Source organism: Acomys minous (assembly GCF_964271855.1).
Source record: "Acomys minous genome assembly, chromosome: 8".
In the NCBI taxonomy this organism is placed as follows: domain Eukaryota; kingdom Metazoa; phylum Chordata; class Mammalia; order Rodentia; family Muridae; genus Acomys; species Acomys minous.
In genome coordinates this window covers 79,388,371-79,403,424 of record NC_140489.1, presented here as the reverse complement: position 1 = coordinate 79,403,424, position 15,054 = coordinate 79,388,371, and the positions used below count along the sequence as shown (strand labels likewise).

Genomic DNA, 15,054 nt, shown 5'->3' with positions numbered 1-15,054 from the left:
TCCTAATCTCCCCCCCCCCCGTTTTTTTTTATTCCTAAACTGTATGATCTGTATACTGAGGGGGAAGAGAATGAAGTCCCCCACACTTTTAACATTGATAGCCAGCACATATGCAGTTATGTGCATAGAATGAATCTAAGTGAAACGCACTGTAATGGACAGCAGATGTGCCATCAGTGTCCACGGTGGGAGGGCCAGTCAGATGAGGCCATTAGCAATGAGCATTATAAACCGGGCATCAAAGGGTAGGATCACAGTTGGCAAAAGGAACTGAGTAAGTAAGAGCTCGGACTTGTGTTGTATTCCAGGGCATCTTATGAGAGCAGATGAAGCATGCAGGTGTGGCAGAGGCAGAGAGAGCTCTGTGAGTTCAAGGCCAGCCTAGTCTTCATAGTGAGTTCCAGAATAGCCAGAGTACATGGTGAGACTCTGTCTATGCGAAAACAAACAAACAAAAAAACAAAAACTGTCTTAGGGGCTGGAGAGACATGGGTAGTTAAGAGCACTGGCTGCTCTCCCAGAGGACCAGGGTTCCTAGAATGGAGGCAGGGAACCCCAATTCCTAGAGATAATGGTTGGTGTGAGGAATAGAAGGAGCTGCAAGGTCCTCCTCAGTTTAGTTGTCCTCTTGTTTTCTGTACTGAAATACTGGCTCCATCCCAGAAGTTAAGAGTGTGCTTCCTCCATGCCAGAGAATGTGAGGTTCTGCTGGGAATCCAGAACTCAAACTACAGCATCATAGAAATATTTTTGGCTTCAGTACCAGTTGCTTCTTTTATTTTGAGTAAAAATGGTACCCCTGTGTGTCTTTATGCAAATGTTATTTTTCTCTGTGTAGCTTATTAACCTGTAATCAAAATTAAAGTGTTTTTCCCCCCTCACAGTTCTGCTCATTCGGGAGCCGCCTCATGGGACGAGGGTTCTATGTATTTGATAGACGATGGGATCGGTTCCGGCTCGCAATAAACTCCATGGTAGAAAAGCACTTGAATTCGCAGATGTGGAAGTAAGTGAGCAGTTTCTTTGCGATCTAAGATGAGAGCTGCCCCACCATTGCCCAAGCCCTAGCCTTGTAGACAAGCCCCAGTATCTGGCTGGCCATAGACAAAAAAAGGATCCCAAAGTTAGGATTGCTGAGTGACTCGGAGATGTCAGGTCTGATTAATAGCTTTTTAGAAACACCTGTGGTGTGCTGTTCGCTTTATCTTCTTGGGAGAGGGTTGTGTTGGAAATCTTCTAAACCAAACGAAACGGATCGTAGGTGAAATTGTGTTTATGCCAGGGGATTATAGGGCTTTTTTCTTTCCTTTTAAATCACTACTCAGATTGTCCGAAGATGTTAAGAATGTGCTTCTGCTTGTCATGTTAATGGGTCAGGGGCGATAGTAAAATTTTCATAATGGTTACAAACCAATATCTAGTTAGTTACTCATTAAAAGCTATGTACAGTTGCCAAGAGGGAAGATTCTGAACAGTGTGAAGTTGGTTGCGTTTGTCTTTGGCCCTCCCCGTCTCCCTAGGGCCCTCACCTCACCTCTCCTCCTTTCTCTCCTCTAAACTCCAGCATATGATCCATTGCTTATTCTCCAACATTGCCCAGTGCATTTACATTTTACAAGGGATTTACAGAAAGGGAGAAACCCAGAATGCTCTTGGGAAGCAATAGTAGGCCTGAACCCTCTCAGCCGTGACACATAAGAAGCTACACTTCGGCCACTTAGCCAACCTCTGAGTGTCCCTATCCCACACTCCTAAGGGAGCTTGGGTGTGTACCCCAATAAAAGGATGGATCATGTCACTCTGGGTCCCAGTCATAGTTGAGACCTGCCCAATGAGGCCCAGGAGAGGCCACAGGGCATCCTGAGAAACAGAAAACAGAACCCACAGCCTTTCCTCGGGCAGCTCTGCTATCTTAGCCCCTTTGCTCACATAGAACTGAGCCCCCATTTTTTCTGTTAAGCACTGACAGGGGGCTCAGGACAGATGTTGGTGTGTCAACTAGGAAAGGGCCACGAGAGAAGCTTGTCATGTCTTCCTGCGTGAGTGACTGCCCTGCGTGTCTACCAGGCATCGTTAATTTCCGTTTGTGTGCATCCAGGATCGTAGAAAGTCCTGCTTAGGGATAATGTAGTTCTTGGTTATTTTATGGCCTAGCCCTCTGCATTAGCTTCCAAACATGGCGGCCAGTCCTGGTTATTCTCCCAGCTCTCTGATCCCCTATGTTATAGAAGTGTACATCCCTGGCACGTGGAAGGAATGTGTTGATCTGTATTTCGCTCGCTGGTGCTCTGTCAGCTCAAGCTCCATATTCCTTTCCTCCTCAGGCACAGAAGCCCGAGCCACAGGGCATCAGGTCCCTCCCCTCTGTTCAGGACTTGCCTAACCAATCTGCTGTCACTGAGCAACATTGGGGCTGCCTGGGTGTCAACTCTGGAGAGCGTAGCACCCCGCTGCCCTCTCAACCTCGCTGCCCAAACTCCAGGCCCTGAAGGGCCCGACCCTGGAGGGATGGCAGCCGATGGGGGCATGGAAGACATTAGGAAGAAAAGGAACGGCCAAGACTCTTTTTTCTTTAACAAGCATTTAACTCTGCATCAGGAGACGCCAACACAGTATTCTCTTTCAGCCAGGTCAGCATCTGGATCTCCACACCAGCTGGCAGGGGAGGATGGGAGCTGTCAGGAATTTATTCATGTCTCTGGGCTTTTATCTGGGACTTCCTGTAGGCCAGCGTGCAAAGCCTAGGTCAGGCAGCCCAGGGAAGGTGAAAGCTGCTGCCATGGGGCATGTAGGAAATACTGAGACTGTTTAGCATGGGGGGTGGGGGGTGAGGCTTACAGGGACAGCCCTTCCTCCCACTTCTCCTACACCAGTGAGGGTTAGAAGGGAAAGGAAAGAAACGTCTAGAAAATATACCAGAAGCTGCAGCCATTCCTATCTTGGGTAGGGGCCAAGTAAGATTTAGGACCTCAATCTGCCTGTCTGCACAATTTGAAGTATGTTTACTGTTTAATGAGAAAAATATAAACTGGGACATTAAGATGTATCCCATTCAAGGTCCCCACATGAAGCCCCACCCCCTTGAGTAAATTAACTATCTGGTATTTGTAAATTACCCTTATTACAAGTCACGGTCAAACCTCTACCACTGTGTCTGTCTCCCTGTATTTAGATGGTAAGCACAGAAGCGGGGGTGGGGCACCTGCAGTGCCACAGTAGGGTAACAAAGACAGCAAGAGTGTCACTAGGGCCTCCAAGGATGTGCCCTCCCCTGTCAGGACAGGGCTATGCGGAGGCAGACAGTTCTCAGGATATGTGCAGACCTCCATGGTCTGCCTCTATGGGAATCCCTGCCCAGCATGCACGGTCCCTGACAATACAGTGGTGTTGCTGCTGAGATCACCTGCTTCCCCATCCACCTCTCCATCCATCCATCTGTTCATACACTCATTCATCCATCGCAAAAAAAAAGAGTATCTGCGCAGCATCTTGTGTAGGGCTGGCAGGAGCTTTGATGGTCCATGGCCTTGAGAGGAAGGAAATTCTCAGACGCCATCATGGCTGCTGTGGGTTTGGCAATGCTCTTCCCTTATATTTGATCTCCTTGGTCTGACAGTTTCAAAGACAATGTGCTTCCGCAATCAAGGATGCCTCTGGATTCCACCTTGACATGGAAGCCACGGGCTCTACTACAAGGGCCAGACAAGTGGTATTCAGAGTGGGATGCTAGGAGAGTTTCCCTGTCAGCTGGAGGTGGCCTGCAGAGGAGAAGAGGCTGTTTGAGCCCTGTCTTTCCCTGTGTTTCAAGCAGCTTGCCTCCTGGTACTGCTTCAGAGAAGGAAAGCTCCTGGAAACACACAGAGGGCTTTGCAAAAAAAAAAAAAAAAAAAAACTAATTTGAAAGCATTCTCTGGCTTCTAAGATCACTTATTTCTTGCTAAATCAGCCCATGGCTGTTGTTCCCCCACCCCGACCCCCATTCCTGGTCCTAAGAGTAGCAGCAGCTTGGACCTATGCCGTAGGTGGAGGTGAAAGCCTAGGTGTTTTCACATACCTATAATCCCACACTTAGAAGGCTGACCCAGGAAGACCACAAGTTCAAGGGCTACATGGTGAGACACTGTCTTTAAAAAAGAAAAAGAAAAGAAATTATGCAGGAGCCTTAAGAATGATGCTCTGCCTGATGTTGGCATCAGCTCCAAGGACTTTGCCCTCAGGCACCATCGCTCCTCTGTTCACATGCTATTGTTCTGCCCTGCCCATACCCTGCACATAAACTCCTGGTCCCCTCTAGGGGCACAAGGGTCCAGGACTCTCACCTTCTCCCATCCCAGGAGTAAGAAGACTTTTTGAAGGGCAGCCCTGTGCCACCCACCCCCCAGAGTAGAATGAGGAAGAGAGGGAAAAAAAAATATGTTGCTTTAAGTAATGGGCAACTTGATATGATCATTTTTCCAACTCCTGACTTTCTGTGGCCACCACGATCCAGTAGGGCATCAGCTAAAATGGAAACACCTCTCTCCAGTGTAGCCAGAGGCCCTGGGTAACAAACACAAGAGGATGCTGACAAGTGAGGAGAAGGCCTTTTCCAAAATGTGTCCAGCCAAATTTAGTGTGGGAAAAGGAATGATAGAGGTTGCAGTAGGCAGAGGGGGACATGTCCAGCTGGCCAAGGCCTTTCCTCCTCATTAAGAACCACTTTTTATCACCACCAAAGGAGTGTTGAGGTGGGGGAGACTGCTCAGGGTATTTATAGTCTTAATAGCATTTGTCTTTTACTCATGAACCCATACGAGCCAGTCTCCAGTAGCTAAGCATAGAGAACAGGCTCTGAATGTGTTAAAATAGATGCTGATGCTGCGTTAGCGGGCAGCGTAAGGAAGGGTCATCCTTCAGATCTCACCATCCTTCAAGGCTTCATTCTCCATAGTCTGGTCCTGCCGAGTATCCTCAGTAGCCCTGCTGATGAAAGCTCACCCGGGCCTCCCAGGCGATGCCAACCCAATGTCTCACTGTTTCTCTTTGGCTCTTCTCTCGTGTTTAGGAAGATCCCTCCTGCGGCAGATAGCCCCATGCCCTCGCCAGCAGCCCACATCACCACCCCTGTTCCAGCATCCGTTTTGCAGCCTTTCAGCAACCCCAGTGCTGTGTATCTTCCTTCAGCTCCCATCAGCTCGAGACTCACCTCTTCTTACATAATGACATCAGCCATGCTCTCAGACGCAGCTTTTGTGGCATCGCCGGACCCACGCGTCCTCATGTCCCACACCACAGCTTTCCCCCATGTGGCTGCAACCCTCAGCATCATGGACTCAACCTTCAAGGCCCCATCTGCCGTGTCCCCGATACCAGCTGTCATTCCTTCCCCATCCCACAAGCCATCCAAAACCAAAACCAGCAAATCCTCAAAAGCGAAAGACCTGTCAGCTCGTAGCGACGAATCTCCAAGTAACAAAAAGAGGAAGCCGCAGTCCTCGACTTCCTCCTCCTTACCCTTGCAGGCTTCCCTCTCGTCTCCATTGTCAGGGCCCCACAAAAAGAACTGCGTTTTGAATGCCAGTTCCGCTTTGAACTCCTATCAGGCAGCCCCTCCCTATAACAGTCTGTCTGTGCACAACTCAAATAACGGGGTAAGCCCACTCGGTGCCAAGCTGGAGCCCTCAGGACGGACCTCGCTGCCCAGCGGCCCCATGGACATAGTGAGACAGGTGGGCGCTGTGGGTGGCAGCAGTGGCTCCTGTCCCCTCTCTGTGCCCTCCCTTGCGCTCCATGCAGGGGACCTCTCTCTGGCCTCACACAATGCTGTGTCTTCTCTGCCCCTCTCTTTTGACAAATCAGAAGGAAAAAAGCGTAAGAATTCAAGTCCCAGTAGCAAAGCCTGTAAGATCACTAAAATGCCTGGTATGAATAGCGTTCACAGAAAGAACCCACCCAGCCTTCTTGCACCGGTGCCCGATCCCGTTAACAGCACCTCCTCTCGGCAGGTAAGGGAGCTCCTGGCACTGCCTTCATCGGCTCTGGGGGGCAGGGGGAGCTGGGCAGCGCCCCTGCTTGGCCAGGTGGCTCAGACAGGTAACGCAAGCATGGCTCCTTTTCCCAGGTTCCCCGTAGGCAATGTTCACCCTCTGCTCTGAGAGTTCTTGGTAAAGCCGTTCACTTTGCTAGTCCCTGTGCTAAAGCACTTTGCAGTGACCGCTCCCTTTAGCCCTCACACCAACCCATCACAGGACTTACAGCATGGCAGTCACTTTACAGATGGGTAAACTGAGGCGCAAAGAGGCTCTGAGTTCCCCCTGCCCTCCATTCCTTTTGTCTGTTTCACGTCTTGGGGTTCTGAGGACGACTTCATTAAAGAGTTCTGTTGCTAAGAAGTTTGCTCTGATCTTTTGGAACCCCTCTCAGGTGGAGCCTGAGACTCGGGCTGGTTAAGTGTTCCCAGGTGTCACCTGGAGAGAGGGCAGCACGAGCATCCAGCTCCCAGGTGATTGTCCTCACCTCATCAGGCTGTCTCCAGCCCCTCCCTTCCTAATATATGATACAGCCCCTCCCTTCCTAATATATGATACAGCCCCTCCCTTCCTAATATATGATACAGCCCCTCCCTTCCTAAAGCAAGGCGGCACCCAGTAGCAAAGGAGCACTCCGTGCCAGGCTACTCGCGGGAGTGTGCACTGTAAAGAAGCTGGCAAGTGCGGATGGCCCCAGAATAGCGGTGTCTTTCCTTGGTCTCTGTTCCTGTCCCCAATCCAGGTTATCTCCTCAGAGTGGGAGAGCTACTCATGATAGCCGTCTACTACCCTGGGTCCACTGGATGGGAGCTCAGAGCTGGAGGGCAGGGCCCCTGGTTCCTCAGCCTGTTCCAAGTGGGCTTTGAGAACCTCCCTTCTGGAGGCAAGGGGAGCCCAGGTTTACCACCATGGAACTAGCACCAGACCCCGAGGCCAGCCCATGTAGCCATAGGGACTTCAGAGATTTAGGAGATGTTTATTAGAAGATGTTTTAGTGCAGTGGTTCTCAACCTTCCTAATGCTATGACCTTTTAATACAGTTCCTCATGTTGTGGTGACCCCCCAACAATAAGATTATTTTTATTGCTACTTCATAAGTCTATTTTTGCTACTTTTATAAATCATAATGTAAAATATCTGATATGCAACCCCCTTTGGCTCCCAAAGGGGTCATGACCCATCTGTTGAGAACCACTGCTTTAATGTTTTGGGTCACCATATATGACACTTAGCAAAACCCCAAGAAGAGTACCTCCTAAGGGGGATTCATAAGCACACACATGAACAAGGGCCAGACAGCTGCAGCCTTGGCCAAGGTGAGACACAAGTTCCTCTAATGTCATATTCAGCCAGTGCCCTCCAGATCCTACCTGGAGACCAGATTGCTAGCCAGTATCTTGTGTAGACACCGAAGGAGGCACACACAGCTTCTTCTAGTGGAATGTGTACCCACAATACATCTGGGGGAGCTTGTGAAAAGGCAGATTGCAGGCAAGCAGGCTGAGAGTCAGACCAAGGAGTCCGTGTGTCCGACAGGTGGCTAGGCAGGGCCACTCCACTGGTCTGTGGCTCTCCCCTGGTGCAGCAAAGTCACATTGTTTTCCTCAGTTTAGATCAAGTTCTAGCAGCTGACTACATGTCCCTGTCCCCAGATACTTCAGATCCAGGAACTCAATACCTAATCTGTTATTGACCCATTTTATGTATGAGCTCAACAAGGCATCGGAGGTGATGCAAGGTTCATACCATAAGTGAATAGTGGGGCTGGGACTTAAACCCAGGAGTTGGTCTGAAGTGCCGATGTATTGAGTTGGCTCCCAGACTGCCTGAAATGCTTAGTCAGCATGATGAGTCAGCAAATCTAGCTATGGGAAGAACAGATAAGCCTCCCCAGATAATGTGCATTCGAAGAGCTTTGACAGCTGCCTGCAGGGCAGGAAGCACCCAACCCCCAAGGTGGTGGTGATAGCTCAATGCTTGTCACCAGGCCACTGAGAAATGGCTTTGGCTAGACTCCCCACTGGGCATGCCCAAGAATTAAGAAAAGGCTTTTGGCATCTCTGTGGCTTCTGTGAAAAGGCAGAGAAGAGAGTTCAAGAAACCTATTGTGAAAGCCAGGAGTGTGTAATCCTAGCCCTGGCAAGAGGGAGGTGGGAGGACCAGGAGTTCAAGCTCAGCTACACAGTGAATTCCAGGCCAGCCGGAGCAGCATAGATCCTGTCTCAGAAAAGAAATCCAAAAATGAAACTCTGTGCCTTGCTGACAACTTGCAGTTTCCACTAGTTTCATCTGGGAAGTAAAAGGCCAAACTTTTGGATTAAGGTATGACATTAGACACAGCAGTGCTGTGAATGAAAGGCTTGTGCCCATGTGCAAAGGGGGAGTGAAGAGTGGAGAAGCCTCAAAGCTGGGGGCAACAGCTGAAAATTGAGCCGAGGCCACGGGACTGACATCACCTCCCCTCAGAGCCCACCCTACTAGGGGCCAAGAACAGTTCCACAGAGAGGCTACATATATGTCCCCAAGCATGCCATCCCAGGGACCCACCCTGCCAGGCTGAGCCAAGTACCCTCCCTCCTTTACTGCATCTGCAAGGGCAGCCCAGCGCGATAGCAGGGTTTCTGAAGAGCAAGAGGCTGCGTGCTGGTTCTCCTAGACAGACAGACCTGGTACTTTATCGTGGGCCTGCGCTGTGGTCAGAGAGGTGCATAAGTTTGTGGGTTCTTGAGCTACAGAGTGACAAGCTCTGTTTCCTACAGTCTGCACATCTGAGGAGCAAAAATAAGAGCTCTCACTGATGTTTTATCTCTGGGAGAGGGGCATCCTCAGAGCCCCCATAATCTGTTGTCTCCTTTTGTGCCATTGAAGTTGGAAGCGTCCACTCTGAGGAATCAAGGGAGTAAAGCATGTAGCACTGCCCTGCTCTTCTGTCCTGACAACATATGACATCAGAGAATCTTTGCCAAGCTGCCTCCGTGTTTGAATGGGGGTTCATGATGTCTTTCAGGTTGGAAAAAATAGCAGCCTAGCTTTGTCACAATCCGGTCCTGCAAGCATATCCAGCCCAGGACACAGCCGACAGGTAAGTTTCTAAGGGTGGGAAGAAGCCACATAGAACTGACATCAGGCCAGGAAGGATGTGCCCTGGGGTCAGACCCTAGTTCAAGTCTCACCTGCAACTGAAAGGGCTAACCTGCCTTCCAAAGGTAGAGCTTCTAGTTATCAGCTTTGGTTCCTTGAGCAACTCAGTTCTTTATGCTCCCATTTCTTCCTCTATAAAATGGGGATTCTGATGGTCTCTAAGGTCCTATGACCTATGTAAGAATTAAATTAGTTTTTTTCCAAAAACATAGCAAAAGCACCCTCTGGCACATAGTAAAGTCACGTGTTAGCTGTAATGATTGTTATTACCAGCTCTGTGGTGTCTGCAGATTGATTCTCTAGGGAGCTGGTTTGGGTTTGTTAGCTGGCACACTGATACTGCCTCCTAAGGGCATTGCGAAAGTGAGCTAAGGTAACGGAGGCCATTGCTGGTGGTGCATGTCTTACCTTCTCTGAGACCCTGGATGAACTGTAGCTCCCATTAAGGGTGTATTTTCACAGTGGAAACATTCAGAAAGACTTGCAGTGGTGCTGATAAACTTAAGGAGTTAGAGTAATCAGTGTGAAAGCCCAGAGATTGGTGACTTTTTCCAAAGAAGCAAGCATGCATGTCTAGGGGGAAAGGTAGGGAGGCAGTTATGCCTCTCAGGTGGGGTAGCAAATAGAAACAGCAGGTTGATGTATTGCCTCAGCATACAGTGTGTGTTCTAGGTTTGTTAATACAGAATAGCAGTGTATTGGTGTTTTGCCCTTTGAGATGTCCCCCACAAACCTTGGGCCATAATTTGGGCAAAGATTAAGGGTGGAGCTGTTTTCTCATCCCCAGAGGCTGGAGCGTCCCCGGGGCCCTGAGTCACCTTGGCCCTTTGTGTGACTAAGAAGCTGCAGCTGGATGTTTGCTAATCCAGGAGAGAGGCATGCATCCACCCGGTAGCCTCAGTTGATGGGGTCTGTCTAGTGGTTGCTGTGCATGCCTGGAGGATACACGTTTACCCTTGCAAGTAGAGCATGTGGGTACCCCTAGCTCCAGATGGGGACTCACATTGCTGCCAGTTGCCTGGAGCAAGTATATAATGATGCCAGCAGCTGCTACTTCCTGGGGGCCCTTGCTTTGCAGGCATCACAGTCATTGAAGCTTTGTAGCAACTCCGTGAGGGAGAAGGTTGTACTCAGCTGCTAAGTGAAGATGGCCATGCAGAAGATTATCCTCTTGCACCCCAATTCTCCAAAGCTCCCCTACTTAAACCAGGGCTATATGCCTTCGTCTGGTAACTCACCAGGTCATTTATTTTATGTAGGAACAATGAACTATTAAAAATGAGGATACAAAGAAAATATACAGGCACCCTAGCCCTCTATCCAGGCGAGATCCTGTGAATGCCCACTGCACGTGTCCTCATGTTGCCCGCTAGCCTTGGAGCTATTGTAACCAACCCATGGCTCCTTTATAGCCATCCTCTTAGCTATAAAGCATGGCTCCTCCTAGCCAGGTACAAGTAGGAGTTCTTTTCCTTTCTGTGATATACAAGAAAACTGACGTCCGTGCCACGCCCTCCCCAATTCTCGTGTGTCATCCTGAATGAGACAAGTGTTTCTTTTTTTTTCCTAGAAGAACACAAGCAGAATGGGCAGGATAAGGACTCTTCCCTAACAAGATGGTGAAGCCACTTCAAACCAGTCCAATTGTCATCCTCCCCAGGAGACTAAGTCTGGAGAAGGGAGGGCACTGGCCCATGGAGGGGAGTGTTTCCTGTGTTTCCTGGATGCTGCCTGTGGCTCTGGCCCTTTTTTTCTTTTTCTTTTTTTTAACACGGATTTTAAGTTTAAAAAAAAAAAAAGGCAAAAGAACCTGATTTTAAGATTTACAAAAAACAGTGTTTTCTCTCTGTTTGTCATTTGTCATGTCTTATATATTCTTCCACATTTGGGGTCACTCCCCTTGCTCCTGATGCTGCTAGTTCACCGTCATTTTGCTCCAGCCCTGAGAAGAGAGGTTGCAAACTGTCGGTTCCCACTCCAGGTTCCGGTTTTGGGTTTGGGTTCCAGGTTCCGGTTCCGGGTCGGCACCCGTGGAAGCTCTTGAACTTTAGCACTCGCAGAGCTCATTCTCTCCCGAGCCCTTCTTTTACCCTGTCCTTCCGTCCCACAATGCCAGCCATTGTGCTCCAGTGGCCATCAGAAATTGCTGGCTCCCAACAGCCGCCCTGGACCACGTGCTGGAGAAGGGACTTGCTGGGGAGGAGCCTGCGCGTCGTGTGGGGGCGGGGCAGGGGAGGATCTTCAACTGCTTTCTGCAACTCTTCTAGTCCAGAGCCAAATTCCAGCAGCTAAAGTAAGGTCAGTGGCCCTTTAGTGATGTGGTTTACTCCATGCCAAGGCCCAGCTGTGCAGTTCAGAAAGGATACACCTGATCAGGGACAAGGGCAGAGGTGCCTGACCCGAGAGGAAGGGAAGATGGTGGGAACCCGATGACTGGTCAAGAGCTTGTTTGGGATAAATATACTCCGACGAGTCCTTTCCAGGGCACAGTGCACAATCGCCTAAAGCTGGATCAGCTGAAAGCCCACAGGAACCAGGAAAGCCACTACATGTGGTGGTGCAGTGACCGTAGCTGCTGAGAAGGTTCTCGGGCCAGAAAGGCTCCCCCAGAGGAAAGTTCTGCGCCGAGGGTTTTGTGCCAAACCCCTAGTGGGAATAAAAAGTAGCATTGGTTGCACACCCACCCCTTAGATATGCTTGCAGTCCATCTTCAGATGCCCTAATTCAGACAGACAGCCCAGAGCACTGGTAAGGGCAAGCACAGAAAGAGAAGTGGGCCAGGAGGCACCGGAGCACCACAGATAACAAGCTGTTCACGTTGACGTTGGAAAGAAACAGCGGTACCATTTAAGCTCTAATGGGGAATCAGAATGAGTTCACGCACAGAGCAGGTGTTCTGGGCTGTGATCTGCCAGACGTTCTGTGCCATCCACAAATCAGAAGTGAATACTAGTTTTGCAGCTGGGCACACCCCTCGCTGCCTCCTCAAAGGTTTCCTTCCCATTCCTTTTCTCCCAACCCAAAGATCAGACTACTGCTAAAGTTTCTCCATAGGATTGGAATCGGCAAAGACGGGAGGCAAAAGGAGTGATTTCCGTCGGTAGAATTGCACTGACAGTGTTTCCTACAGGATTCCTAAAATTTTAAATATAAAATGAAGATTTTTTTTTTTAAAGTCAGGAGTTGATATTAAGCAAGTACTAGGACATTGGTTAGGATCATTTCATTTTTCTTTCTCCACTGTTAAAAGTGCACTTATATGCTGGTTAATTTATGTCGGGGCGGGCGGGGGGTGGGGGGCGCGCGGGGGAGATTGCAAATTCAAGAGGAATTGTTTCTTTTTTTTTGGGTTTGTTGTTTTTTTAAGGTTAAGGCAGATTTTAAGACTTATAAATGTTTAAGAAATTATAAGCAAGGTTAGATCCTTTGAAAAAAAAGTTTAGAAGATATTCTTAAAGTAAATTTTTATAGTGTTAATTTTGTAATAATTTATGTTTTACTATATTACAGAGCTAACTGACCAGAATAGTTTCAGAAACAATATGAAACTTAGGAAAGTTTAAGCAATGTTTATATTTTTAAAATGTTCTTTGAATTATGTTTTTATTGTACATTTCTTCAGACTCAAAAGTGTGTACATATCTTTGTTATTTTTGCACAATTTTTGTCTTGTTCGGTTTTAGATGTCTGTTGGTTTTATATATATATATATATAAATACATAATTTATTTTGAGTTGTAAAACTTGCAGGATTAAAACAAGTCTCAGCAACAGAGTAAGCCTCTGGTCTGCGAACTCTCCTACTCAAAGAGGGAAAACAGAGGTTGAGAGGTGAATTGGCTGCTTCTGAGAAATGGCGGGTTCTTGGAGCAAGCCGGCTCCGGCACAGTCACGTGCGAGCCGCGCAGCCGGAGCTGGAAGAAAGAGGCTCTCCACCCAACGCTGCTTACTTGAGAGACTGCTTTGACCAAAAGGTGAGGACAGTTCAAGAAAACTGAGCAAAAGGGAAAACCCACGGTCTTTCTTCCTTCACAGTCACACCCCAGGCTGATGTATTAAACGCTCGAAAAATAAATGGAATGCAAAGAAAAGATGTCCCTTGGGTTTGCTCTCGTGGAATCCAACTGGACCAACCCCTAAAGCATCGAGAGTGGTACCCTTCTGGGCTTTCTGTTCCCCACATCCCACTCAGCCTTCTGTCTCAGCCCCGTGGCTGCTCACACCCCTGTCCACCCGGGGAGCTCCTGACGTGTCACCAGCCAGAGGCTCTGGATGTTAAGCATAACGCAATGCCTAGACCTGTCAGCCATATAAAATTTAAAAATCAAAAAATCGAGTTGGATAACTTGTATGCCTTCTTTTGTATCGATGTACCAACTGTAAATAACGCTGATCAACCTTTGTAGAAAATAGTTTATACAGCGCATTCTATTATTGCAGATTCTCAGTGAACTCTTGTTTAAAGAAAAGGAAAAAAAATGAAATTTTCTATTTACACCTTATATTTTGTTATGCTGTCAGCCCATGGCACTTTAAACAAAACTCTGTGGGTTTTATGTAGCTGGTCAGTCATGGGGTAAATTAAATAACTATTGTTGCACAGACAAGAATTTGCACCTGTTCATTTGTCCTTTCCTACTAACCAATTTTAGAAGCTTTTCCAGAAGAATTTTGAAGAGAGCATGTCCAATCATACTCAACAAAGGCCACACTCATGGAGTGGGTTTCTTTTCTATGATCCATATTTTGTAACACTAAGTATTTTCCTTCCTCGTCCTGCACCTTTATGAATTAGCACCATCAGATAGAATCCATTCCATGCCTGTGATGTTGTAAGCAAATACATGTCTGAAGTAGGTGTAAATAGTAAACTCTATGGCTTACAGTTTTTAAAAGAAAGAACAAATACGTATCTATTGATACTGCCGTGGTTCAGCACCAGGTCTGGAAATATTCTCCAGTGAGTGATTGTATTTTTTTTTTTTTTTTGCTTTTTTTTTTTTTTGTAACATGGCTTTGTAAATAAAATAATTTATATGTTTGTAAAAACAAAGTCTTGTGGCTTTTATAAACTTTATGATACTACATTTTGTTTTCCTTATGAGTGGAGGTACTCTCACCAGAACCACCTTTCCCAGAAGATGTGCATTCCTGGGAGGAGATGATGGCGTGGAAGATAGTGAGCTCACTGAACAGATACTTACAGAGCCACTTCTGGGCCTGCCCCTGAGCCATGCTCTTTGTTCACTGATAAGAAATAGACAGAAGGCCAGCTACTTACTAGAGGCAGCTCACATGGAAAGAAGGCCATTAATAACACACATTCTAGTGTGTAATTACAAAAGATAGCAAATGCTCTGGTGGGAAGGACTGAGCTGTGGGAAGAGCGAAAGCTGGTACAATGTGGAGGAGTTCTCCATGTTGGAAGTTCTGGAGGACAGGTAGAAGAGAGCCTCTCAAACCACTTGGTGCAAGTGCATGTCTTATTGGTAGAGCAGAGGTAGAGAGACAGAAGTAAGGGCAAGGTCACTCAAGAGCTCACAGAGTTGTGCTTTGAAGCGCGGTGGGTCGGGATCTGGGACATTTGTTCCCTTGAGTTAGCAGCCAGTGCAAGCCTCTGCAAGAAGCCAACAGGGAACCTAGGCCTAGAGACAGAGGCAGGAGGATCTCTGTGATTTCCAGGATAGCCTGAGCTACATATTGAGACCCTGTCTCAGAGAGCGAGAGAGACCAAGAAAGAGAGAATGACCATGTGACCCCAGGATAATGGTGGGAACTATAAAGAGAAATGGCGACGTTGAGGCACATTTTAGACAGTAGTAAGACTTGCTTAGATAAAGCATAGCTCCTAGGCTTTAACCGAGAAATCCTGTTGGGTGCAGACACCATTGCTTCAGAGGTAGAA

General features: G+C 47.9%; 1 protein-coding gene across 18 annotated transcripts in view; it reads left to right on the top strand.

Annotated features, from left to right (window-relative positions):
* ATXN7L1 (ataxin 7 like 1) overlaps positions 1 to 14,202 on the top strand; it is a 225,261-nt gene extending 211,059 nt beyond the window's left edge. For 7 of the 18 annotated variants that reach the window (XR_014781244.1, XR_014781245.1, XR_014781246.1 and 4 more), the window contains 4 exons: positions 885 to 1,006; positions 2,325 to 2,630; positions 5,045 to 6,481; positions 9,016 to 9,087. Coding sequence is in view for 7 of the 18 variants with exons in the window: in XM_084792910.1 (XP_084649036.1) it covers positions 885 to 1,006; positions 2,325 to 2,630; positions 5,045 to 5,984; positions 9,016 to 9,090; positions 10,720 to 10,761 (1,485 nt within the window). In the remaining 11 variants the exon portion in view is untranslated. Of the gene's footprint in view, positions 1 to 884; positions 1,007 to 2,324; positions 2,631 to 5,044; positions 6,482 to 9,015; positions 9,091 to 10,719 lie in introns of those variants that run through there. The other 11 variants (XR_014781242.1, XR_014781243.1, XR_014781241.1 and 8 more) reach the window with 10 other exon arrangements.
* The last annotated feature ends 852 nt before the right edge of the window (positions 14,203 to 15,054 follow it).